Source organism: Scyliorhinus canicula, chromosome 13 (assembly GCF_902713615.1).
Source record: "Scyliorhinus canicula chromosome 13, sScyCan1.1, whole genome shotgun sequence".
Lineage (NCBI taxonomy): Eukaryota > Metazoa > Chordata > Chondrichthyes > Carcharhiniformes > Scyliorhinidae > Scyliorhinus > Scyliorhinus canicula.
In genome coordinates, this window is record NC_052158.1 from 12609116 (window position 1) to 12636505 (window position 27390).

The 27390-nt window shown below is 48.3% G+C and overlaps 2 protein-coding genes across 2 annotated transcripts in view; one reads left to right on the forward strand and one right to left on the reverse strand.

Annotated features, from left to right (window-relative positions):
* The window catches only part of skiv2l (SKI2 homolog, superkiller viralicidic activity 2-like), a 77253-nt gene extending 75492 nt beyond the window's left edge, over positions 1-1761 (forward strand). Inside the window, exon 29 of the mRNA XM_038817487.1 lies at positions 1464-1761. Coding sequence (XP_038673415.1) covers positions 1464-1664 — 201 coding nt within the window. The 3' untranslated portion in view covers positions 1665-1761. The remainder of the gene's footprint in view (positions 1-1463) is intronic.
* A 2586-nt stretch (positions 1762-4347) lies between these two features.
* Positions 4348-27390, reverse strand: part of LOC119976752 (complement factor B-like) — a 62966-nt gene continuing 39923 nt past the window's right edge. Inside the window, exons 11-18 of the mRNA XM_038817488.1 lie at positions 25117-25223; positions 21531-21636; positions 19226-19385; positions 16337-16416; positions 13414-13517; positions 12809-12944; positions 7423-7472; positions 4348-4584 (exon numbers count right to left, since the gene is read on the reverse strand). Coding sequence (XP_038673416.1) covers positions 4435-4584; positions 7423-7472; positions 12809-12944; positions 13414-13517; positions 16337-16416; positions 19226-19385; positions 21531-21636; positions 25117-25223 — 893 coding nt within the window. The 3' untranslated portion in view covers positions 4348-4434. The remainder of the gene's footprint in view (positions 4585-7422; positions 7473-12808; positions 12945-13413; positions 13518-16336; positions 16417-19225; positions 19386-21530; positions 21637-25116; positions 25224-27390) is intronic.

Genomic DNA, 27390 nt, shown 5'->3' on the forward strand with positions numbered 1-27390 from the left:
TATTGTCGTTCTTTCACTGTCACTGTGACAAAATCCTGGAACTCCCTCCCTCGCATGTACCTACACCTCAGGGACTGCAGCGGGTTCAAGAAGGCATCTCACCACCACCTTATCATGGGCAATTAGGGATGGGCAACAAATGCTAGCCTAACCAGCGAAGCCCACATCCTGTAAAAATGAATTAAGAGACAATGGCCTCCTGCTCCTATTTCTTACAATCCAAGACCGTACTCGGAGAGGACTAATTTTCAGGGTTCTAGAACATAGAACATAGAACAGTACAGCACAGAACAGGCCCTTCGGCCCTCGATGTTGTGCCGAGCCATGATCACCCTACTCAAACCCACGTATCCACCCTATACCCGTAACCCAATAACCCCCCCCCTTAACCTTACTTTTTAGGACACTACGGGCAATTTAGCATGGCCAATCCACCTAACCCGCACATCTTTGGACTGTGGGAGGAAACCGGAGCACCCGGAGGAAACCCACGCACACACGGGGAGGACGTGCAGACTCCGCACAGACAGTGACCCAGCCAGGAATCGAACCTGGGACCCTGGAGCTGTGAAGCATTTATGCTAACCACCATGCTACCGTGCTGAAGAGAAAGCGAGGGCATGGGGCTGACTCTTGTCTTTATTCGATGGGTGTAAATATTGCGTAAAAGAGATTTTTAGAAAAAGACAAAATGTGGTGGTGTTTAGAGCATTGTGTTTTTTTACACCTGTTGTTTCTTTCCCCTAGTTAAATAGTGAGAGGACTGAAGCCATTTCCTTCGATCCCTGCCGCTAATCCTGCTCCCTAGCTGCCTTCTCCATCCCTCTCCCTTGTCACTATATGTGACTAAGCCATTCTGTTCCCATCCGTGCTGTCACATTTGACCCCAATGTGAGCTTCCCACCACATACCTGCTCTGCCACCAATACTGCCCACCAATCTCCACCTCATAGCATTACTGGCTGACTCTGCCCCTGGCTCACCTGCTGCTCAAACCCTCAGCTGTTGTCCTTGTCACCTCCAGGTTGGGATATTTTACTGCCAGTCTGACTGATCTCCCAGCTTGCAGCCTGTGTAAACGGATGCTGCTGCTGCCCCTATTGCCCAGTGCGTGCGATCACCATCTCTGTGATCTCCATCAACCCCCAGCCTTCCAGTCTATGTGCAGCTCTTGGAGCCCCTCCCAGATTGCCATGTCTCCACCATTGGCGCCAGCGACTTCAGCTGCCTCGGCTCCAAGGTCTGGAATTCCCTCCCTAAACCCCTGCACCTCCCACCTCGCTTTCCTCCTTTAAGATACTTCTTACAGCCGGCCTCTTTAACCAGGCTTTTGGTCACCTGCCCTAATATCTGCTTACCTGGCTTGGTCTGAGGTTTTTGTTGGTGCAGCAGCTTGAACACAAAACTGTTGTTATTATTGTTGTTGCTCCCAGTAACATGCTGCATTTGCTGTTTGTTCTCAGCCCTTTGCTGAAATCACGCGGCTCACTGACGTCCAGGAAGGAATCATCGTGCGGTGCATCCAGCGGCTCAACGAGACATGTCGCGATGTGCGCAATGCTGCTCGCATCATCGGGGACCCCACCTTAAACGCCAAAATGGAGCAGGCCTCAAACCTGATCAAGAGGGACATTGTGTTCGCCGCCAGCCTGTACACCCAGTGACGGCCGTTTTCCGCCCGGGGCCGTTACCCACTTACCACTGCCGCCTCTCATCATATAAATAAAACAGCCGAGCAAGAGCCTGCGCCTTTCAATCCAGCCGTGTCTCTCCGGTTAGTGCGCCGCAGGGCCCGGCTTGCCGCTGTCGGAGATCGTCAGAATCCATGGGTGGGGAACTGCGTGTCGGGGAAATCATTGTTGAGCTTCCCACCTCGGCACAGCACCTCCTGCCTCGTACCATCATACCCCTGGCAGGCACCAGGACTTGGAGTTCCACGCCTCTGATCTGCTGCGGGTTGGGACTGGGGTTGAGAAGGGCCTCCAGGCAATGGGCGTCTGTGTGGGCGTACGTGGGTGTGTGACTCTCAGCCACCTCATTAGAGCCCTGAAAGTGCCCTTTGGCTTATTCAGTCTGTGCTGCTTTTAGGCATTGTTTTGTGAGGCCATGAAAGGAGCTAGATAAATGCAGGACTGCAATATAAATGTTAACAACTGCACTAAAACAGACTGATGAAACACAGCAGGTGGCCATTCGGCCCACCATGCCTCTGCCGGCTCTGAAAGAGCCGTCCGGTTCGTCATGCTTCCCTCGAGCCCACATGGGTCAATTCCAACGACTTTAGGATGATTGGAGTTTGTAATAAACCTTGGTCCCCTTCTCTCTTTCTCCCCCTTCATTTTTTAACCAGTTGGGTTTTTAAACATCTGGTTATAACAGAGGAACTGAACTCTTCTCTCCCCCCAGCCAATCCTGGTTGGCAGAATAGCTGACGTTTCAGGAGCTGTTCTGTTGCCAAATGCCCCACTTGGTTATATGGCCTTTACTCTCCCATCCCCGTCATGAATAATTTGGCAACTGACCGAGGGAAATGAACAGACCAAATGCGAACAAAAAGCCGTACGCACATGCCCAATTTCCTCTCAGCATGTTTCACCTTCCAGACTGTAACTCTTGCCGCTGACCGGAAAGGTATCAGTAGTTGCTCAAACCACACTTGACCGTCTCACTGCATTCACCGTGTACAGCCGTTTGGAAACATGTACAATGTGGACCAGCATCAATTCCACTGCGGCAAACTGAGAGGAAAGAAAAATAGAATTTGCCAGCAACAGTTCATTCCGGTTCCCAACCTCCACTGAGATCTCAATCGCAACGAGAGTGCTGCGTCCTTACACTAAGACTCTGCACCTCGCTATATAATAATAATCTTTATTGTCCAGGTCGGCTTACACTGCAATGAAGTTACTGTGAAAAGCCCCTCGTCGCCACATTCCGCGCCTGTTCGGGTACACAGGGAGAATTCAGAATGTCCAATTCACCTAACATGCTGTCTTTCAGGACTTGTGGGATGAAACCGGAGCACCTGGAGGAAACCCACGCAGTCACGGGGAGAACGTGCAGACTCCGTATAGACAGTGACCCAAGTGGGAACCGAACTTGGGACCCTGGCGCTGTGAAGCAACAGTGCTGAGATAATCGCACTCAATCCCAGGGACTTTGCTTCGGACAAATTTCTTTTCAAACTGGTTTTTTTTTTTGCAAAATATATTATAATTAGTGCTCCTTCAACTAAATATTACAATCAGTGCTTCACATTGGAAGTTGAGAATCTCATTTCCTGAAACGCCTTGATTATCTACCATCATCATTAACTGAATCATGTTTAACAGAGGCAACAGTTGCTAAACCATAGAGTGGATCCAATAACTTGCAATTTGTTAACGATTGCACGGATGGGAAAATGGGTAACTCAAACTTTATTGTTAGTCTTCATCAAGCCAACTTGTAATTTTAATGCTGACAGTAACACTGAGACTAGACCTTCTGCACTGTACATTCTGTGGAATCTGCCTGAGCATGTGTAGGAAGTATGGTGTTGCGGCACGAATGAACGCAGCCTAATCTTTAATTCCTGGCCACTCCAGTAACTAATAAGCTTTGGCAACCCTGCCCAGATTGTGAATTGCACTACTGATTGTCATGTATGGCAGCGCGCATCTGAATTGCACGCAGAGATTGGAGCAGAAGTGGGAGTCCCAAGTTGTGTCCCTGCAGAACCACGGGGCATCCAGAGTGGGAAATCCTTGGGGACTGGCAAAAATGAGAGATTCCTGCTGCGTGGATACCTGGGATCGCAGACATCACGGTAGCATTGTGGATAGCACAATTGCTTCACAGCTCCAGGGTCCCAGGTTCGATTCCGGCTTGGGTCACTGTCTGTGTGGAGTCTGCACATCCTGTGTGTGCGTGGGTTTCCTCCGGGTGTTCCGGTTTCCTCCCACAGTCCAATGATGTGCAGGTTAGGTGGATTGGCCGTGATAAATTGCCCTTAGTGTTGGGTGGGGTTACTGGGTTATGGGGATAGGGTGGAGGTGTTGACCTTGGGTAGGGTGCTCTTTCCAAGAGCCGGTGCAGACTCGATGGGCCAAATGGCCTCCTTCTGCACTGTAAATTCTATGAAATCACAAAAATATTCTTGCGCCGGGAACTCGTCCAGTTGCGCAAGTATATATAGTGGGAGAAGGCAGGAGAATGGGAATGAGAAATAATATATCAGCCATGATTGAATGGCAGACAAGACTCGATGGGCCTAATTCTGGTCCTATGTCTCATGGTCTTATGGTAAATCAGGGAATTACAGGTCATATAAAACATCAAAACACCGTAAGGCAGGCGAGAATTATCCAAACACAAGGCAGTTCTGTTATTTAGCAGGCTAGAAAACATGGTGTTGAATCCACTCGGTAGCCAGTTGGAAACATGCGGCAGCTACTAGGACAGGTCCAGAAATCTGGTACTGTTGGCCAGGTGCTGCTTCAGCCAGCCCAGCACCTCAAACAAGTTGATGTGGAAATCTCTGGCTTCTCTTGGCAGTCGTTCTACTGAACACAAGTTCTTAACTCCCCAGCTTACAACTCCCACCTGGAAAGGCAGAAAGACAACATTTAGATGGCGCCTTTCACAGGAACTCGGCAACTAGTCAAGAAGTGGGTGCAAGAGCAGAGGGGATCCTGAAAGGGGTTAAACTTTTTGATCAGAACGAGAGAGAGAAAAAATCAATGAAGTAAACACAAAGGAGAAGGGGTGACAGCCCCTAGTGGGGGCACTAACTAAAGCATAACATCGAAAGGAAACCTAATAAGTGAAAGCAGCATGTCATTCCCAGGGGTGATGATGCAGCGCAACGCCACAATGCCCACCGGCGGCGGAAGGCCTGAATTGTGCCGGTAGACACCACGTGCTCGCTCTCCAAAGGACACCGGCCTTATGGTATATGTGCACTGAAGGCGGCAGGACAGGTTGAGAAGTGGTTAATGAAGAATGCTGGGCTTTAAGAATAAGATTAATGCCCATCGTGTCTGCTCTGCCATTCAATGAGATCATGACTGAACCGATATGAGAATCCTACTTCCACTTTTCCACTGTGTCCCCATAACCCTTGACTCCCTTACTGATTAAAAATCTCCGTATCTCAGCCTTGAATGTACTTAACGGCCCAGCCTGTACCGCCCTCTGCGGTAAAGAATTCCACAGATTAACCCCCCCTCCGAGAGGAGAAACTCCTCAACTTTGTCTTACATGGGCGATTCCTTGCTCTACAAAAGAAAGGAAGCCGTGGTGGAGAGTTGAAACACTAACTTACCCTCAACTGGGGTATTGGAAAGGGTGTAAAAAGGTTTCCAGGAACGGTTTTTGGGGATGAGAGACTTCAATCAGTTGGACAGATTGTGGAAGCCGTAGATTTTATCCTCGGGGAAGGTTCAGAGAAGATTTGATAGAACATAGAAAAATGCAGCACAGAACAGGCCCTTCGGCCCACGATGTGCCGAACTTTTGTCATAGATTAAGAACAAATTAATCTACATCCCTCATTCTAGCCTAATCCATGTACCTATCCAATAGCCGCTTGAACGTCCCTAATGTTTCTGACTCAACTGCTTCCACAGGCAGTGCATTCCATGCCCCCACTACTCTCTGGGTAAAGAACCTACCTCTGACATCCCCCCCTCTATCTTCCACCAATCACCTTAAAATTATGTCCCTTTGTAATGGTTTGTTCCACCCGGGGAAAAAGTCTCTGACTGTCTACTCTATCTATTCCCCTGATCATCTTATAAACCTCTATCAAGTCGCCCCTCATCCTTCTCCGTTCCAATGAGAAAAGGCCTGGCACCCTCAATCTTTCCTCGTAAGACCTACTCTCCATTCCAGGCAACATCCTGGTAAATCTCCTTTGCACCTTTTCCAAAGCTTCCACATCCTTCCTGAAATGAGGCTACCAGAACTGCACACATTACTCCAAATGTGGCCTTACCAAAGTTTTGTACAGCTGCATCATCACCTCATGGCTCTTAAATTCAATCCCTCTGCTAATGAATGCTAGCACACATAGGCCTTCTTCACAGCTCTATCTGGAGGTATTCATAATGATGAAGGGTCAGGTCTGGGCAGTGCAGAGAGGCAGAAATCGTTCCCACTGGTGGAAGGATTGAGAATGAGGGCACATTGGCAAAAGAAGCTTTTATGCTCGGATCTGGAAAGTACTGCCTGAGTGTGTCGTCGAGGCAGAGTCAATCATGAGCTGGCAAACGGGAATTGGACAAGACCCTGAAGTGAGAAACGCTTATCCGGCAATAGGTGGTGGTGGGGGATGTGGGACTAGCTTTTGGTGAGTTACTCTTCAGAGAGCCGGCATATACATAATGGGTTGAATGGCCTCCTGTGCTTTAACCATTTTATGATTCTATGGTCTCGTAGTTTAAATGGGAAAAATCGAGCCCCAGCTGGCTGGGAAGTGAAAAGCTAAAGGGCAGCAAAAGTGGGGGGCAGAGAAAGGACGCTGGTGATACCTTTGTAGTTGAATAGCCAAGCAGCCCTTAGTTTAGAATTTGCATTTCTCCCCAGCTCCCAGTACACCTTGAAGTAAAGATTCCTCGCAATTTCTCTGACTCTAAAAGCTCTTCCAGAATCTTAACGCTGGAGGTCTCCTTCATGGGGGGAGCCACAGGCTTTGAACACTTGAAGTTTAGACTCAACTCACCACCTCATGCCCCACTCCAGAACCCAAGATCTCAGCTAAGCCTCCAGACGAGCATTGCATGAGGTTAACATCCTAGCTGCTTGTGCAGGGAGTGATCGCATGGTCCAACCTGAATGGGAGTCCATCCGATGTCCCTGAACAAACACCCTCCAAACAGATTCACTGGCTACGCGTGTCAGCCCTGTGTGCAGGCTCTGTACAAGTGAACCACCATTCACACATATCCAGCCACATTGACTACAAAGTTATCCATTGTACCCTGTGATGTTTTGGGTGACCAGGTATAGTGTAATAAAACATTCATTGGTTCTTAATCATGGTGCCATCATAATTGAATGATGCAGCATAGGAGGAGGTCATTTGGCCTTTTGTCTCGGTGCCAACCCTTTGAAAGGACTATCCAATTAGTCACAGTCCCTTGTTCTTTCCATTGGAAACAGCTTTGCTTTATCCACTGGATTGAAGCCCCTCATAATTTGGAATACTGACCTTGTCCCGATGGGCTGAATGGCCTGTTTCTATGTCGTCCTGACTCTGTGACATCTACTAAACTTCCCTGAACCTTCTGTGCTCTAGGAAGGAGCTTCCCAACTTCTCCAGTCGCTCCATGGCCCTGAAGCCCCTCAAGATTTCACAGCCCCTTGACTGCACTAATATTGAGTAAGACTCGGCTGACCATTATTATCTGTTAGGTCTACTTGGCTTCATTGTATACAGACCTGAATATTTCGATATAGTTTCTGAATGTACAAGGGTCCCCCAGAATCTCCTTTTAAAAAGAAACAAATACAAGAGTTAGTCACCTTCAAATGGTTATTCTTCTACTGTCTGTTAAACGACATGAATCTGAAACTACACTCCCGGTGGCAATGAGGAACGTATATTGAACTTGAAAGCAACTGAGATGATTCTGTAATCCATAAATAAAGCATTCAACTTCCTAGACTTTATTAATAAGAGAATAGAGTACAAAAAAGCAAGGAAGTCACGTTCAACTTGTGTAAAACACTAGTTTGGCCTCAACTGGAGTATTTCATCCAGTTCTCAGCACCACACTTCAGGAAGGATGTGAAGGCATTGGAGAGCAGAAAAGATTCACAAGAATGGTTCCAGGGATGAGTAACTTCAGATTGATGGGAGAAATTAGTCTTCCTTGGAAAAGAGAAAGTTAAGAGACTGGATGGAGCAGGGTTGTCCAACTGAGGTCCGACGGGGAACAAACTGGCCCGCCATCCCCCTCGTGAGCCCATCAGCAGCAAATGCGAGAGAGAAACAGTATGATTGGAGGAGAGGTGTGAAAGTGAGCAACCATGCAGGATTCGACCTCTTACCTTTGGTTGCACTCGCTTTAGCCCATCCATACAGACGCCAGGCCCCGAAAGGAGTATAGGCGTCAAGATGGCAGAGCAGGCTGAGGAGACCATGAGGAACAGCAGTCGTTGCAACAGTACCCACCTGGGGCAGCTGAAGTCTCCAACAGGCCGCAGTGAGGAAGCACAAGCTTAGCACCTTCACACTCCCGAATTCTTCCTTTAAAGGTGAAGTGTCCAAACATTCCAGTTCTGGGTGGTGAATTTGTGGGTGAGTCTGAGTGTGTGTGTGTATGAGAGTTTGTGTGAGGCTGTCAGCCCTGATACTTTTTTAAAAATAAATTTAGATTACCCAATTCATTTTTTCCAATTCAGAGGCAATTTAGCATAGTCAATCCACCTAGCCTGCACATCTTTGGGTTGTGGGGGTGAAACCTGCACAAACACGGAGAGAATGCACAAACTCTACACAGACAGTGACCCAGAGCCGGGATCGAATCTGGAACCTCGGTGCAATGAGGCAGCAATGCTAACCACTGCGCCATCGTGCTGCCCTTTCAGCTCTGATACTGGGAGTAAGCAGGATGGACACACACATCTCTTTCCGTCCCCAAACTCCTGTCCACGAAGCAAACGGAAAAGGAGGATGACTACTGAAAGTCAACTTGCTTTTGACCCCCACTTTTGTATGAATTACATAGAGACCAGCTCAGAGTGTGTGCCACAAGAGACAAACACAAGGTAAGGATTAAACCTAACTCCTGAACTCAGTCCAGTCCCCACACATTTCCCTAGTCTTGGTGGACCTAATCTGTCTCTCACTGTAGCCTTGCTTTAAAAGAAAAGGCAAACACAAAGTTTTATTGGTGAGTTCTGCTGTTTGGCACATTTTAATGTTGATTCTTATAATTTACTTTTTTAAATAGTCAATTCATTGCTTTGGCAATATTTTTTTCTCCAATGAGATCCTAAGACATAGGAGCTGAATTGGGTCATTCGGCCCATTGGATCTGCTCCGCCATTTGATCATGGCTGATAGGTTTCACATCCCCATTCTCCTGCCTTCTCCTCGTAACCCCTGATCCCCTTATTAATCAAGAACCGATCTATCTCCGTCTTAAAGGCACTCAGTGACTTGGCCTCCACAGGCTTCTGTGACAATGAGTTCCACAGATTCACCACCCTCTGGCTGAAGTCATGCCCACTGATCTCAGTTTTAAAGGGTCGTCCCTTCGGTTTTATATTGCTAGCTACGTTACACTCATATTTCATCTTCTGTCCCCTTATTGCTTTTTTGGTTGTCCTCTGCTCGCTTTCAAAGGCTTCCCAATCCTCTGGCTTCCCACTAATCTTCGCCACATTGAATGCTTTTTCTTTTGCTTTTATGCTGTTTTTGACTTCCCTCGTCAGCCATGGATGCCTCGTCCTCCTCTTAGCATGTTTCCTCCTCCTTGGGATGAATTTCTGCTGATCCTCCCGAATAACCCACCAAAACTCCTGCCATTGCTGGTCCACTATCTTCCCTGCCAGGCTCCTTTTCCAATCAACTCCGGCCAGCTCCTCCCTCATGTCTTTGTAGTTACCCTTATTTAATTGTAATACCATTACATCTGATTCCAGCTTCTCCCTCTCAAACTGCAGGGTAAATTCTATCATATTGTGGTCACTGCTCCCTAAGGGTTCCTTCACCTTAAGTTCCCTAATCAAGTCTGCCTCATTACACATCCCCATGCCAGAATTGCCTGTTCCCTAGTAGGCCCTGTCACAAGCTGCTCCAAAAAAAAATCTCTTAGACATTCCATAAATTCCTTTCCTTGGGATCGGCTACAGTACCAACCTAATTTTCCCAATCCACCTGAGTATTGAAGTCCCGATTATTGTAATATTGCCTTTCTTATATGCATTTTATATCTCCTGATTTATTTTCTGCCCCACATCCTGACTACTGCTAGGGGGTCAGTACATAGCTACCATCAGGGCCTTTTTTCCTTTGCGATTCCTCAACTCTACCCACACAGATTCTTATAACTTCTGATCCTATATTGCTTCTTGCTATTGATTTAATTTAATTTCTTACCAACAAGGCAACCTGTCCCCTGTCATTTCATAGAATTTACAGTGCAGAAGGAGGCCATTCGACCCATTGAGTCTGCACCAGCTCTTGGAATGAGCACCCTACCCAAGCCCATACCTCCACCCTTTCCCCATAACCCAACACTAAGGGAAATTTGGACCCTGAGGGCAATTTAGCCTGGCCAATTCACCTAACCTGCACATCTTTGGACTGTGGGAGGAAACTGGAGCACCCGGAGGAAACCCACGCACACACGGGGAGAACGTGCAGACTCCACACAGACAGTGACCCAAGCCAGGTTTCGAACTTGGGACCCTGGAGCTGTGAAGCATTTACGCTAACCACTATGCTACCATGTTGTCCTTTTGATAGGACAATACTCTTGGATATTTAGATCCCAGCCCTGATCCCCTTGCAGCCATGTCTCTGTGATGCCCAAAACATCGTACCCGCCAATTTCAATGTGTGCAACAAGCTCATCTACCTGGTTTCATATACTGTATACATTGAGGTTCACCACCCTCAATCCTGCATTGACCGCCCCCCTTTTCATTGTTGTCCTCTTATCTGCTGTGCGTGGAGTTAGATTCCTGCTGCTTTCCATCCTCTCTGTTCTTTTACTTGTTCTGAAAACTTTCCTAAATTCATATTTAATGTGCCAAACCGTATACCTTTCCGAAATTTGCCCTTGAGTGAGAAAAAGTTTAACTGTGGTCACTCGTGTAAAAGGATTGGATTGTGCTGGAGGTATTCAAAAGCATTGTGGGGGACCTGGTCAGAACAGATGGGAGAGCCTGTTCCATTGGTGGAAGGATCGAGAATCAGAGGGTACAGATTTATTAGTAAAAAGGCAACATGAGGAAAATCTTTTTTTCATGCTTAGGATCAAGAATTCACTGCCTGAGAGTATTAACAGGAGGCAAAGCCCTCACACTGAATATTTTTAAAATATCTATCCTCATCATTAATTTCTAAAATTTTAAAAACTGAACATTGGTCTTTTGAAATGACCAATGCTATGCCTGTTTATGCCGCTTACTGAAGCAGCTACAACGGCAGTATTGCAAAAACTTGTGCCTCATTATCTGAGACACGAACACCCCTGTGGGTTGCAGAGACCAAATTCAAAGAGAACTAAACAAAGTCCATCTGTACATCATAAGGTAAGGTAAAGTCACCATAGTCCCAGGTGTTGCTTTCCGCTTTGAGGGGGCGAGCTGACTGGTGGTGATTTAACCTGAGGATCACCTCGGGCAAGGAGCCTTCATTAATACCTCAGCTGGTACAGGAATTGAATCCATGCCGTTGGCCTTGCTCCACATCATGAAGAAGCTGTCCAGCCAAGTGAGCTAAACCGACCAACTGGAGTCCATCCTTCTGTTCGGATAAAGAACCTTTGTTTCAAGCTTTAATAGTTGGAACATTTAACCACTTGGGGAACCCAGTCAAACGGATACACACACTCTTTGTCAAAGACAATGTGGAGAGATGGGAGTCATGTGACATGAATTTCTAGCTTGTGGATCCAGTTATAATGCAATACTGCAAAGCTCAATCTGCCAGACTGAAAACCTGGCTCCTAGCTCCTGTTTCTCCTGAAACATCTATATCGTCATCTACAAGACTGATTCATTTCAGTGTGCCTATCTCCTCATGTGAAGGCTACTTGACTGACAAAGTGAATTATCCAGCATTGGACTTCAACCTGCCAACTTCCATTCTTTTATTCCAGACTCTGGACTCACATGAAACAATAAATCTCTTCTCTGTGGTATTTCCTTTCTGAGTGTACAGAGGGCTACACGATCACCCCCTTTCCCTCCAGCTGCCCACGCAAATAAATTAATGATTGGAGTTCATCCCACCACAAGTTTGATGTGGGGTGATTACGAGAAAATGGTTCATATCAAAGCTGAGGGGTTGTGAAACACAGCACCGCTTATAAACGGGACAATTAAAATTAAAACACCTTTCAGTTTACAGAGAGGAGAAATCATGGGCTAGTTAAATAAATCCCTCTGCTGTCCATAACGGTAGCATGATAGCACAGTGGTTAGCACTGTTGCTTCACAGCGCCAGGGCCCCAAGTTTGATTCCCGGCTTGGGTCATTGTCTGTGTAGTGTCTGCACGTTCTCCCCGTGTCTGCTTGGGTTTCCTCCGGGTGCTCCGGTTTCCTCCCATGAGTCCCGAAAGATGTGTAATTTGGACATTCTGAATTCTCCCTCTGTGTACCTGAACAGGTACCAGAATGTGGCGACAAGGGGATTTTCACAGTAACTTTATTGCAGTGTTAATGTAAGTCTACTTGAGGGGCAGCACGGTGGTGGAGTGGTTAGCACTGCTGCCTCACGGCGCCGAGGTCCCAGGTTCGATCCCGGCTCTGGGTCACTGTCCGTGTGGAGTTTGCATGTTCTCCCTGTGTTTGCGTGGGTTTCACGCCCATAACCCAAAGATGTAGATGGCGTGGCCACGCTAAATTACCCCTTAATTGGAAAAAATTAATTGGTACTCTAAATTTATTTTTAAAAATGTAAGCCTACTTATGACAATAAAGATTATTAGAATAACTATGCGTCAGATTCAATCAAGGCATTGGAGGTAATCGGATTATTATCCAAAAAGGATGAAATTGCAGGACGATGGTGAAAAAGGCAAAGGAGTGTCCCGAGATTAAATGCTTCTTGGGCGAGGAGAGCACTGGGACACACTGAGACACTTACCCTTGCAGCTGATGGCCTCATCCATACGTGTACTTCCTCCTGTACATAGAAAGCGGTCAGTGACCACATCTTTGACATCGCTCACATTAACATATATGGAAGCCTTGAGTGCATCATGCTCACACAAAGGTCTTTCCTGTGCAGGACATTGAAAATGATCACATTAATCATCAATTTAGTTTGGTCATGTGTTGACCTTGGCTCCATTATTAACCCCTCGCCTCTTATCCCCAAAGCCTGTCCACCATCTACAAGACGCAAGTCGGGAATGTGATGGAATACTCTCCACTTGCCTGGAGGAGTGCGGCTCCCAACAACAGTCAAGAAGCTCGACACGTCCAGGGCCAAAGCAGCCCCACTTGAACGGCATCCATTACTTTGACTCCTTCCAGCACCAGCGTACAATGGTCACCGCAAGTCCAATCTACAGTTTACACCACCCCAACCCAACAAATAAACCATGGGAACCCCACCACAGGCAAGTTCCTCTCCAAGGCACATGTCAGCCTGACCTGGAAACATATCACCGCTCCCTCATCGTTGCTGAGTCAGAACACTGTTGGCATGTCGAAAACGGCAGAGTGTTTTTAAGCAGGGTAACTCACTGATTCACCAGTCTTTATCCTCACGTTTTTCAGCGCCGGGTGGTAGTGATCTTTCTGAACAAACTTGGCATCAACGGCTCGCAGAATTGGCAGCAGCTCTTTCTCTGCAATGAAGACAGTTCTTTACAAATGTCCCATCTGGTGATTTTTTTTTTTTGCACTCTTAGAATGCCCATAAACATCTCCCCCAACTATCAGTAAGAGGAAACCTTAAAGTACTCATTTTTCTCCAAATTCAATTTATACCCGGAGAATGTCCCCAATCTCTGAAGCAAACCCATTATGTCCCCCATTGAAGAGTCCGGCTCCGAAATACATAACAAGTATTTTAACAAGTTTCCTCCGGGTGCTCCGGTTTCCTCCCACAGTCCAAAGATGTGCGGGTTAGGTGGATTGGCCATGCTTAATTGCCCGTAGTGTCCTAAAAAAAGTAAGGTTGGGGGGGGGGGGTTGTTGGGTTACGAGTATAGGGTGGATACGTGGGTTTGAGTAGGGTGATCATTGCTCGGCACAACATTGAGGGCCGAAGGGCCTGTTCTGTGCTGTACTGTTCTATGTTCTATAAGTCGTCCACTTACAAGGACACCATACAGTCCACACACCCCCCCCCCCCCCCCTCACTATCCCCTTCCACAGCCCTGGACTCCTCAGCACAACGGCCAAGAACTCGAGAGCCAATGTAAGAAGGGGGACATGGGGCACCCCTGCCTAGTTCCCCGGTGCATTGCAAAATACCCTGAATTCATATCATTCGTGAACACACTCGCCATCAGCTTATACGGCAACTGCACCCATGCCACAAACTTCGGCCCCATCCCAATTTTTCCAACGTCGCCATTAAATAACTCCACAGCACACGATCAAACGCCTTTTCCACATCTAACGCCACCACCACCACCTCCGTCTCACTTACCTCTGCCAGAGAAAGCACCATATTCAACAGCCTCCTCGCATTCAATGACATTTGTCTGCCCTTTTTCAAACCCCGTCTGATCCTCCCCAGTCACCCTCGGAAGGCACCCCTCCAACCTTAATGGCAGCACCTTTGCCAATATCTTGGCGTCCACAGTCAGTCGAGATAGGGGACAGTATGACCCACACTCCACCGGATCCTTGTCCTTCTCAAGCAACATGAGAATAAGGCTTGCACCATTGTTTTCTCCCCTGACCATCGCATCCTCGAACATTTCCACCATCGATGGGACCAGCCTATCCTTTTCAGAAGTTTGACCGAGAACCCCTCCGGTCCGGCACCTTCCCTGCTGCATCCTCACGATTGCCACCTTCACCTCCTCCACCTCCATCAGCTCCTCCAGCCCTGCTCTCTACACCTCCCCCAACCTCGGGCACTCTAACCCGTCCGATCGAGGAACTTTTAAAAAGAGTTTAGAGTCTCTGCCTCCACCATCAACTCAGGCAGCGAATTCCTGACACCCACCACCTTCTGCGTAGTAAAACCTTTTCCTCACTTCCCCTCTAATCCTTCTGCCAACTAGCTTGAATCTATGATCCCCGTTATTTTAACCCTCTGCCAAGGGAAATATGTTCCTCCTGTCTACTCTATCTCTACAGTTCACAATTTTGTGTACCTCAATCATGTCACCCCCTCAGCCGTCTCTGATCCAAAGAAAAGTTCTCCAGTCTCTCCTCATAGTTACAATTCTTCAGCAATGGCAGCATTCTGGTAAATCTTCCTGCACTCTCTCCAGACCAAGTGCATCCTTCTTTAATGGCGACATGGCAGCACCGTGGTTAGCACTGTTGCTTCACAGCGCCAGGGTCTCAGGTTCGATTCCTGGCTCGGGTCACTGTCTGTGCGGAGTCTGCACGTTCTCCCCGTGACTGTGTGGGTTTCCTCCGGGTGCTCCGGTTTCTTCCCACAAGACCCGAAAGACGCGCTGTTAGGTGAATCGGGCATTCTGAATTCTCCCTCTGTGTACCCGAACAGGCGCCAGAAGGTGGCGACTAGGGGCTTTTCACAGTGACTTCATTGCAGGGTTAATGTAAGCCTATTTGTGACAGTAAAGATTATTATTCTTATCATGTTTATTGTGTATTCCTTTTATTGTTTAACCTCCAGAAAATAAAGATTATTATTCTTATCATGTGGTGACCAGAATTGCACACAATACTCCAGTTGCGGTGTTACTGGTGTCTTATACAATTCCAACATTATATCCTAACCTTATATTCTATGCCTCTGCCAATGGAGGAGGACTTTCTATATGCTTTCTTTACCTTATCTACCTGTACTGCTCCCTTTTAGGACCTGTATACTTGAACGCCAAGCTCTCTCCCTTCATCTACCTCTTTCAGTATATTCCTGTTTTTTGTGTATTCCTTTTATTGTTTGACCTCCAGAAATGCATTGCCTCACACTGATCCGAGTTGACTCCATCCGCCACTTTCCTGTCCATTCCACCAATTCACCTTTATCATTTTGGACATTACAGCTTATCTCCACACTACCCACTACACGGCCAATTTTTGTTGCCGTCTGCAAATTGTCCGTCATGTTCCCCAGCAAGTCCAAATCCAGAAACACCTTTTCGTGCTCTGGGGAGATTGGTTCAAATCCCGTCACAGCACAATTAAAAAAGTTACAGTGTAAAGTCTCAGTAATAGTGACCACTACATTCTTGTTCAAACCTATCTGGTTTATTAACGTGTGCAAGTGAAGGGTTGCTTTCCTCGATTTTGACTCTAAAATGAGTTCCTAAGCCAGTCAGTTTGAGGGTAATTAGGGATGGACAATAAATGTTGGCCGTTGACAACAATCGCAGACTATTTCCACATGCTCGCTGTGGCCGTGGCGTGAAATTCCTTACTGTATTATTCTACAAGGAAATCATAAATCAGATTTGTTTGATTTAACCCAAGGCGAGCTGGGATGGAACTGAAATACAAAGCGAGTGCAGATTACTGTGATCGGCGCAGCTTGCTTCATTCTTTGACATCCGCAAGGCAACGCTGGTTTCCATTGTGCACGGCAGGCAGATTGGTCTGTGGATAGAAAGTGGGGGAGAGCGTTAGTCAGATACACATCAAGTAACAGCTGAAGAGATGGAATATCCTGGAGGAAGTGTCTCATTTACTTAATTGGGAAAACTTTCCCCGGCCAGCAGTGGTCGAGAAATCTGGGGCTGAATTCTCCAGTTCCCCAGCCGGTTACTAGGGGCAGGATTCTCTACTCCCGTCGCTTGGTCAGTCATATTTCCCATTGAAGCCACTCCTTGCCACTGAAAAACTGGCGTGGGGCAGTGCGCTGCCAGCAGGAACAGAGAACATAGAACATAGAACAGTACAGCACAGAACAGGCCCTTCGGCCCTCAATGTTGTGCCGAGCCATGATCACCCCACTCAAACCCACATATCCACCCTATACCCGTAACCCAACAACCCCCCCTTAACCTTACTTTTATTAGGACACTACGGGCAATTTAGCATGGCCAATCCACCTAACCCGCACATCTTTGGACTGTGGGAGGAAACCGGAGCACCCGGAGGAAACCCACGCACACAGGGGGAGGACGTGCAGACTCCACACAGACAGTGACCCAGCCGGGAATCGAACCTGGGACCCTGGAGCTGTGAAGCATTTATGCTAACCACCATGCTACCCTGCTGCCCCAGGGTGCCCAGAGGATCGCAATAGCTGGAGAAGACCGCCCCTGATCAGTCTGTGTTTGCCAAGTGCTATCGGCAGGCTAAGCCCTTCTATACAGATGTGGAACTCATCCAACCCCAGCATCGGTGTAATTGTGTGAAACCTGTCACATTGAGATTGGCACTATAATTGGGAGATGTTCCCTGTGTGCAACTTCCCCTAGTGACGCCATCAATGTAATTCCAGGATATTCCCTGTGTCAATTCTGTCTGAACAGGATTGTTGGTGTAATTGCAGGATGCACCCTTTGTGGAGTCCCGTCGCATTGAGACCTTGGGACAAACTCAGTGTGGATTCCGCCTCCATGAAACTTATGGGGTGCAATTTAATGGCCTCGTCGCGCCTGACTTGAAGTCGGGACAAGGCCGTTGAATCTCACAAGAAGCCTTGCCAGATTTAACAGAGTCTCGCGAGATGTCCCGATCTGGATCTCGCCCTCACTGGGAGTGATCCAGATCAGCATATTTAAATCAGCTATTAGGCTCATTTAAATATGCATTCGCGGGATTGTCCTGGTGTCTGGGATCTAATGTCTGAGCCAGTGAGACTTCGCCAGGGCACCGTTTAGTGTTGGATTCCATGATGTGGACCAGTCGGAATAGAACCTAGACTGGGCCTCCCGAGCCATTAGAGACCACTGGATAGTTGGGGACAGGGCAAGATGGTCCCCTGGCACTCCCTCTGGCACCCGGGGGATCTTAGCACTGCCAGCCTGGCACCCTGGACGTTCCAACCTGGCATTTCATAAAATTTACAGTGCAAAAGGAGGCCATTCGGCCCATCGAGTCTGCACCGGCTCTTGGAAAGAGCATCCTACCCAAGTCCACACCTCCGCCCTATCCCCATAACCCAGTAACCCCACCCAACACTAATGACAATTTTGGACACTAAGGGAAATTTAGCATGGCCAATCCACCTAACCTGCACATCTTTGGACTGTGGGAGGAAACTGGAGCACCTGGAGGAAACCCACACACACACGGGGAGAACGTGCAGACTCTGCACAGACAGTGACCCGAGCCTGGAATCGAACCTGGGACCCTGGAGCTGTGAAGCAATTGTGCTAACCACTATGCTACCGTGCTGCCCCATTTGTGCGAACACTAGAAGTGGGAGTCCTATAAAGTAAACATGACCAGGGTGCCTGGGTACTAGCACTACAAGCCTGGTGGAGCACTGCCACGGTGTCAGTTCCAGGGTGTCCGGGTGCCAGGTTTGCATTGCCAGGTATCGGGCCCAGGGGTGGGGGGGCCTTACCAAGTGGAGGGGGGATATGAGGGGGTGTTCCCGGGGTCCACCCTGACGGGGGATGTTGGACCTGATAATTGGGGGGAGGTGTTGAAAGGGGGGGCAGATCGGGACAGCCAGACAATATGGCGGCTTGATCTGCGAGGATCCTTCCCTGCTGGCAACTCTAAGTGCAGCTTTGTCAGAGAGAAACACGCTGAGACCAAAATTACTCTTGGTGCCTCAGCCGTCGCGAAACACCCCATTAAACACGCTCAAAACTAGACGTAGGTTTCTCCGGTTATATCGTACCCATGGTGTAATTGTGGGATGTTCCCTAGGCAGAGCCCATCCGGACTGGAACGGAGGTCACATCCCCACCCCTAACCTCAGTCCGGACATAATTTCCTGACCCGTAGAGAGAGGCGGAGAGGGCGGATTCCAGAGCTCGGGGCTTGGGTAACTGAAAGCACAGTTGCCAAAGGTGAAGTGATTAAAATCAGGGACGCACAAAGCATCTGAACTTATCTTGGGGAGGAGGCAATGGGGGTGGCTTGTTGTGGAGTTGGAGGGTATTACAGAGATGGGAGGGGATAGGCCATGGAGCGATTGAAACAGGGATGCAAATATGTCACTCGAAACAATCCAGTATAGAAAGCTCAAAAATATCTTTTATATTCTGTCGCAGTTGGTGGCAGCGTAGGCAATTAATGTTCGCAAAAAGACATTGGATTGATACCTGAGGGAAACAAACTTGTCAGATCTACAGGGATTGAACAGGGGGAATTGATTTCTTTGCATGGATTAGATGGGCTGAATGGACCCCATCAGTGGAATAATGACTTTAATACAGAGGCCTGAAGGAATGTCTTGGAGACTAAAGGCTTCAAAACGAAGGAAAGATCTATTTTCTCTTACCTGATGAACGTTGTAAAGTTCAGCCTTGACTTTATCTTAACCAAGGCAATGTCATAATCATAAAACTCCCGGATGCCCTTCTCCTTCTTGCTGGTCAGGTTGTAGCCTGGGTGTTTTAGTACACGCTCTATGCTCAGTTCGGCTCTCTCATTGTCAGGCCCTGTGTCAGATCAGAGAAAGCCAAGCCCCATTAAATCATGAGACCCTTTCAGAGAAGTTTTGCTTTTTGATTTCATGGCATTTGGCGCCATTGGCAAAGCCAGGATTTCTTGCCCGTCCTTAATTGCCAATGAACTGGATGGATGGATTTGTTTATTGTCACGTGTACCGAAGTAATTTTCTGCGATCAGCTCAAACAGATCATTAAGTACATGAAAATAAAATAAAGTAAAAAGAAAACACATAATAGGGCAACCCAAGGTACACAATGTAAATACATAAACACGGACATCGGGTGAAGCATACATGGCTGTAGTGTTAATGAGGTCAGTCCATAAAGGGGTCATTTAGGAGTCTGGTAACAGCGGGGAAGAAGCTTTTTTTGAGTCTATTTGTGCGTGTTCTCAGACTTTTGTATCTCCTGCCCGATGGAAGAGTGAGTAAGCCGGGTGGGTGGGGTCTTTGATTATGCTGCCCGCTTTTCCCAGGCAGCGGGAGGTGTAGATGGGGTCAGTGGATGGGAGGCAGGTTTGAAATGAAAATCGCTTATTGTCACGAGTAGGCTTCAATGAAGTTACTATGAAAAGCCCCTAGTCGCCACATTCCGGCGCCTGTCCGGGGAGGCTGGTACGGGAATCGAACCGTGCTGCTGGCCTGCTTGGTCTGCTTTAAAAGCCAGCGATTTAACCTGGTGAGCTAAACCAGCCCCTTGTGTGATGGACTGGGCTGTGTTTACGACTCTCTGAAGTTTCCTGCTGAGTGGCTTGACGAGGAATTTCGTCTGGCCTTTAAGAGTCAACCACTGTGGTTCTGGAGTCACACGTCGACCGGACCAGAGTGAAGATTGTGGTGTTCGTTGTGTTGCTTATTTCAGGATGGTTGGCGTAGTGTTCACAAAGACCACTGTGTAGCTTTTACTTAAACAAAGCTAGGATTTTATTTACACTACTAAACTGGGATTCAACACTTAGCCCTTACGAATACAGAACTGATCAATAACATCTAACTACACTCATCTGCTAATCTCACTACTGATGTAAACTATAATCTAACCTTACCCACACTATCTGCTCTTATGACCTTGACTCGCTATCTCCTGCATACACTCCTCCTCTACGGTCTAGCATCACTGCCTTATATAGTTGTATCTGCAGCTCCCTCTAGTGGCTACTCTCAACACCACATTAACCCTTAAAGTGCTGACCACAAAGATGGTATATTCCCTTCCCGAAAGGAGCAGCCGTGAGTCAGTTTGCAACAATCAATGATGGGTGTCATAGTCGCCATTACTAGCTTGCAATTCTAGGAATTAAAATTCCACGTGTTGCCATTGGTGAGATTTGAACCCGTGGCTCAAGAGCATTTGCCTGGTCCTCTGGGTTGCCACTATGCTACCCTCCCGCTTAATGTTGTACCTGAGGCCCTGTCTTCCCTCAGACGTGGATGTGAAAGATCCCATGGATCACTGTTTTGAAGGTTTGTCTCCAGTGCCATGGGTCACTATTTACCTCCCAACCAACATCACTTAAAGAGGAACACAGATTATCTGACCAGTTATCACAATCCGGTTGTAAAGGCGCTTGCTATCCCCAAATTGGCCACCTCATTTCCCTACATCATACGTTCCAAAAGGAGTTCATTGGCTTTGAAGCTCTCTGCGAGGTTCTGAGATCAGGCAAAGCATTGTGCAATACTATGGATGGGATTTTCAGGCCCTTCCCAATGGCATGATCTTGCTGCCCATCACAGGTGAGGCCCCCCCCCCCCCCCCAACCCCCTTCCATATAGCGGGCTCCCCAACAGTGCAGGCGGCGAGCAACATGAATGGCCATTGACTTTGGCTGGCAAGATGGCCCCACCAATGACCAACGGCGATCTGCTTCTGTCACGGGAAAACAAGCCGCCGGGGGTGCAGGGGGAGGTGGAAAATCCGGGCCATTGTGCATGAAAATCCTTTCCAGAACATCCCAAGAAGAAAGGGGTGCAGCGATAGAGGTGACTGACTTGAGGCATTGGATGGATGTTTTCTGTCGCAGTCAATGGAATAAGGTACTGGCTGAGTTTTGTAATGGGTGGTCTGCTTCATGTTCTCATCCTATCCTGTCAAAAAGAAGCAAAAAGCCACCAAAGGGTGTTCAATCTTTACCAACACTGATTTTCTTTCCGATGACGCCCCCCGACAAGTCTTCGAAACAATGAGCTGCTGTCAGGATCCACTCACTTGCCACAATGGATCCAGAACATCGAAATTCCTGTGGAGGAGACAAGTTGATTTAGGCCCAACTGACAGCTCAAAACCAATAGACTTTGTCACCTGTCGCCTCAGAGTCTCAAGATCACCCCCAGCCACACCAATAAATATCACCTCTCATTCTCATAACTGTCTCTCTGCCCTCATTCACAGCTCTGCGACCCACACACTCTGGCCCTCATCAAGTCACACCCAACCATCACCCCCCCCCCCCCCCCCCCCCCCCCCCCCCGCACCCCCCGTGCTCATTGTCCTACCTGGCTCCTGGTATTTTAACTCTGACGTTCTTTGAATCCCATCACAGTCTCACCTCTCCCTATCTGTGACCTTTATATCTCAATGGAGTTTATTTTAGCCACCTTCCCTCAGAGTCCATGAGACTGATTGCCTAACAGTGATTCAGCCCCATTGACCTGCCAGTAATTTGGCTTTCTACCTCAATTACACTGTGGATGTCAGCATCAAAAGGTCTGACATTTTCAATGCTTTCTCTGTCTTTGTTTCTCTTTCTCACTGTCTCACTTTTTCTCCCTCTCTTTCCCTCTCTCGCTTTCCCTATGCATCTCTCTCACATTTGTCACATGCATATGATGTCTCACGCTTTCCCTGTCACATTCATACTCTCCCTCTCTGTGTAGGGCGTGTGACTGTGTATGTCTTTCTCTCTTGTCTCTCTCCGTGCATGAGTACGCCTCTCCCTCTCTCTCTTTGTCTCCCTCTGCACACATGTGTGGGTCTCTCTCTCACTGTCTGTGTGTGTGTGTGTGCGGCTATCTTTCCATATGCACGTGTGTGTGTCTCTCTCTGTGTATTTCTGTATATGTTTGTACGTTTTATGGGGAGGCAGTGTTGTCATGGCATTATCTCTGGACTAGTTATTCAGAGACCCAGGGTAATGTTTTGGGATTATCGCTGGACTAGTTATTCAGAGACCCAGGGTAATGTTTTGGTATTATCGCTGGACTAGTTATTCAGAGACCCAGGGTAATGTTTTGGGATTATCGCTGGACTAGTTATTCAGAGACCCAGGGTAATGTTTTGGTATTATCGCTGGACTAGTTATTCAGAGACCCAGGGTAATGTTTTGGGATTATCGCTGGACTAGTTATTCAGAGACCCAGGGTAATGTTTTGGGATTATCGCTGGACTAGTTATTCAGAGACCCAGGGTAATGTTTTGGTATTATCGCTGGACTAGTTATTCAGAGACCCAGGGTAATGTTTTGGGATTATCGCTGGACTAGTTATTCAGAGACCCAGGGTAATGTTTTGGTATTATCGCTGGACTAGTTATTCAGAGACCCAGGGTAATGTTTTGGGATTATCGCTGGACTAGTTATTCAGAGACCCAGGGTAATGTTTTGGGATTATCGCTGGACTAGTTATTCAGAGACCCAGGGTAATGTTTTGGGATTATCGCTGGACTAGTTATTCAGAGACCCAGGGTAATGTTTTGGGATTATCGCTGGACTAGTTATTCAGAGACCCAGGGTAATGTTTTGGGAACCCAGATTTGAATCTCTCCCTGGCAGACGGTGAAATTTGAATGAAATAAAAATCTGGAATTAAAAATCTAATGATGACCATGAAGCCATTGTCGCTTACCATAAAAACCCATCTGGCTCAATAAAGTCCTTTAGGAAACCTGCCATCCTAATGTTCTGAGTTCAAATCCATCCACGGCAGATGGTGAAATTTGAATTAAATGTTTTTTTAAAAGCTGGAATTAAGTCTAATGACGGCCATGAACCCATTGTCGAATGTCGTAAAAACGCATCTGGTTCACTAATGTACTTCAGGGAAGGAAATCTGCCACCCTGACCCAGTCTGGCCTACAAGTGACTCCAGACCCACACAGCCAGGGCCGGCCCAAGGTACCGGCAACTCGGGCAGTCGCCCGGGGCGCCATGTGCTGGCGGACGCCAGAGACTCGGGTCCCGCGCATGCGCAGTTGGGCCGGTGCCAACCAGCGCATGCACGGTGGCCGCCCTCCCCCAGTGCGGCCCCTTCCGCCCCCTCCCTCCGCCCCCTCCGTCCGCCCCCCCCCCCCTCCGTCCGCCGCCCCCCCCCCTCCGTCCCCCTTCGGTCCCCTTCCGTCCGCCCTGGCCCCGCCCCCGGCCCCGCCCCCTCCTCCCTCGCCCCCCCCCCCCGGCCCCGCCCCCCTCCCTGGGCCCCCCCCTCGGCCCCGCCCCCCCCTCACCCCCCCCTGGCCCCGCCCCCCCTCGGCCCGCCCCCCCCCCTGGCCTCGCCCCCCCCCCCCCCCGAAGGGCGCCAAAGCTCAGTTGGCCCGGGGCACCAGCAACCGTAGGGCCGGCGCTGCACACAGCGATGCGGTTAAGTCTTAACTGCCCCGCCCCCCCCACTGAAATGGTCTAGCAAGCCATTCAGTTCAAGAGCAATTAGGGATGGGCTGACCCAGCCAGCGATGCCCACTTCCCAAGAACAAATAATAAAAAAACTTTGTCTGATCTACATATGACTCCAGATCCACCGCCTTGTGGTTGACTCATAAATGCCCTCTGAAAAATGCCAGCAAACCATTCAGTTCAATTAGCCAGCAATTCCCACAACAAATATAATATACCCATCTTTGTACATGTCTCTATACGTATGTCTCGTTTGTGTTTAACTCTCTCCCCCAAACCTTCGTGACGAGTACCCGCCGGCAGCGACCAGGTGTGGACGGAGCTGGAGGGACAAGGCCGTTTACGCATAACCACTCGGCCCATCCAGGCCGGAGAATCGCCGCTCGCCATTTGCGACGATTCTCCAAGCGGCCCGGCGCGATTTGCACGCCGCTGGTTTCAGGGGGGGAGGGGAGAATCGCGTGCGGGGGTCGGGGCAGCGTGGCACAATTTGCGTGCCGCCCCGGCGATTCTCCCACCCGGCGTGGGGAGGGGGGGAGAATACTGCCCTATGTCCTTGTATGTGGGTGTCTGTGTATGTCTCTACTTATGAATTTGTCTCTATGTGTATGTCTGTCTCTCCATATTTGTGTGTGTGTTTCTGCATGTATCTCTATTTGTGTGTGCAAGTTACAGGGGTCAGCACTGCTGACTCACAGGGGCAGGGACCCGGGTTTGATTCTGACCTTGGGTGACTGTCTGCGTGGAGTTTGCACGTTCTCCCCGTGTCTATGTGGGTTTCCTCTGAGTGCTCAGGATTCCTGCCATAACCTAAAGATGTGCAGGTTAGCTGGATTGGCCATGCTATATTGCCCCTCGGTGTCCTAAAGTTTAGGTGGGTTCACGCGGGTGGGATGCTCCTTCGGAGGGTCGGTGTAGACTCGATGGGCCGAATGGCTTCCTTCTGCACTCAAGGGATTCTATGATTCTGTCTCTTTATTTTCTCTCACACACTCTGTCTCTCCCCCTCTCCCCCTCTCCAAACTCATTGAGTGACATGAGCCACTTAGCTGAATAGTTAATAAGTGGGTTTCGGACTCTCCACTGGAGAAGTAAAGATGCATCGCAGAAACTCACCGGATTTTGATTGCTAACAACTTCTACAAACCACGGATAGGCACTCTGACCTGTTGCACTTAAACTTTTATTGGCAAAACCACACAGGTTTCCAACTGAAGTGAGATCTGGAAAATAAAATGCATTTAATTAAACTTGGGTGGTGTGAAACAAAGGGAGGCCATCATTGAGACAGATGGGAGGCAAATGAATGAAATGAAAAATGTAAATCGCTTATTGTCACGAGTAGGCTTCAAATGAAGTTACTGTGAAAAGCCCCTAGTCGCCACATTCCGTGCATCCAACGTCTGATGGTCCTCTGGTGAAGAGAAAGAATCAGATAGAAAGGGCAGCAAGGTGGCGCAGTGGGTTAACCCTGCTGCCTCACGGCGCCAAGGTCCCAGGTTCGATCCCGGCTCTGGGTCACTGTCCGTGTGGAGTTTGCACATTCTCCCCGTGTCTGCGTGGGTTTCACCCCACAACCCAAAGATGTGCAGGTTAGGTGGATTGAACATGCTAAATTGACCCTAATTGGACAAAATTAATTGGGTACACTAAATTTATTTAGAAAAAGAATCAGATAGAAAATTCATGTTGAACAACTGGTCGGGAGAGTGCTTTGGTTTCTATGGAACCCTGTTGCCCTTTCAGTGGGTAATTTTCTAGCATAGGCTCCAGGAGTGGTGAAGATACTGGTTGCTGAATGAATCTGAGTGCTGACAACTCATTGCCCTCAGTAAATCACTTGCACAGGTCATGCATGTTGCTGAAAAAAGAGACATGCTGCCAAAGCTTTTCATCTTGCACTCAACAGGACAAATCCAAGAGTGCCAAATTTCAAACTATCGCTACAAGGTGTGACACAGGATAAAAGGGACGCTGATTGGTTGGCAAGTCAACCCTTGATTGGCTGAGGCATTGCCATGAAATCAACAACAGACAATTATAGGCTATTTGAGCTCCTGGGTAATGCAAGAAAGGCAAATGGCTTGAAAATATTCCTTTTGTTTGCAGAGAATGGGTCCTCGTGTATGAATTTATGTAACATCTAGCAAGCATAAATGAGCCACGTTACCAGTTCCACTCATTATCTAAAATTTGTTATTAGTGTAGCGATTGGTACTATCAGGATTGTTCAGCAAGGGGCAGCACGGTGGCACAGTGGATAGCACTAGGACTACAGCGCTGAGGATCTGAGTTCAAATCCCGGCCCTGGGTCACTGTCCATGTGGAGTTTGCACACTCTCACCGTGTCTGCGTGGGCCTTTCTGCGGCTTCTGATGGGGGTATCTGATGGGGGTGTCTGAAGAGCAGTCCACTGTGCTACCGTGCTGCCCATGAAAAAATTTAACAACATGGGCAGGCCCCCAAGAGAGAGACCCCAACAGGGAACCCAACAGCGAGCCTTATCAGGCCCCTAACAGAGACCACCATCAGATGCTCCCAACAGTGACCCCCCCCCATCAGAAGCTGCCATCAGACTCCCATCAGAGACCTCCACCCCATCAGAGACCCTTTCCTGAAAGCTAAAGAGCAGTCCAGGCAGTAAGGGAATCATTGCATTTTCACTTACCCCTTCCTAACATCTGCTGCCTCAAACAGAAATGTTGAAAGCATTATCTGCTACATGACAGAGGCTCCCTGGAAAACCCAATACATTTCAACAGACTTGAAATCCCTTGACAGTGTTTGAAATGCAGATCTTCAATATAATTTTGCACACCACTATATTGCATTAGTCAGTGATCGACAGTTTTATTACGCTGGAGACATTATTGCAGAGACAGCTGCTTGGTGCTTCCTGCTGTGAAAAAGAGGAAGTCAAAGAACTTAGCTGCCTTTGATGTGGCAAGGGACTGTCAATCATAGCAAGACTGTTTATAAGCATTGTGGTCAGCATCAAAGCGTGAAGGGAACGATCAATGAATAAGCCACCACATAGCAGCCTCTGGAGTAATAAAACTGTCAATCACTGGCTAATGCAACATATTGGGATTTCAAGCCCTTTGACGTGTACTGGATTTCCAGGAAGCCTCTGACACCTTTAACAACTGCTGCTTTGAATACTTCTTTCTGAGGCAGCAGATGTTAGGAAATGGTAAGTGAAAATGCAGTGGGATATCAACCTACTGTGTGGACTGCTGGTCAGCTTTCAGACACGGGTCTGATGAGGTGGGGAGGTGGTGTTGGGGTCTCTGGTGTGGCAGGCTATTTTGGGAGTCCGATGGGGGTCTCCATTGGGGGGTCCCTATTGGGGGTCTGATGGGGGGGGTCTCCGTTGGGGGGTCCGATGGG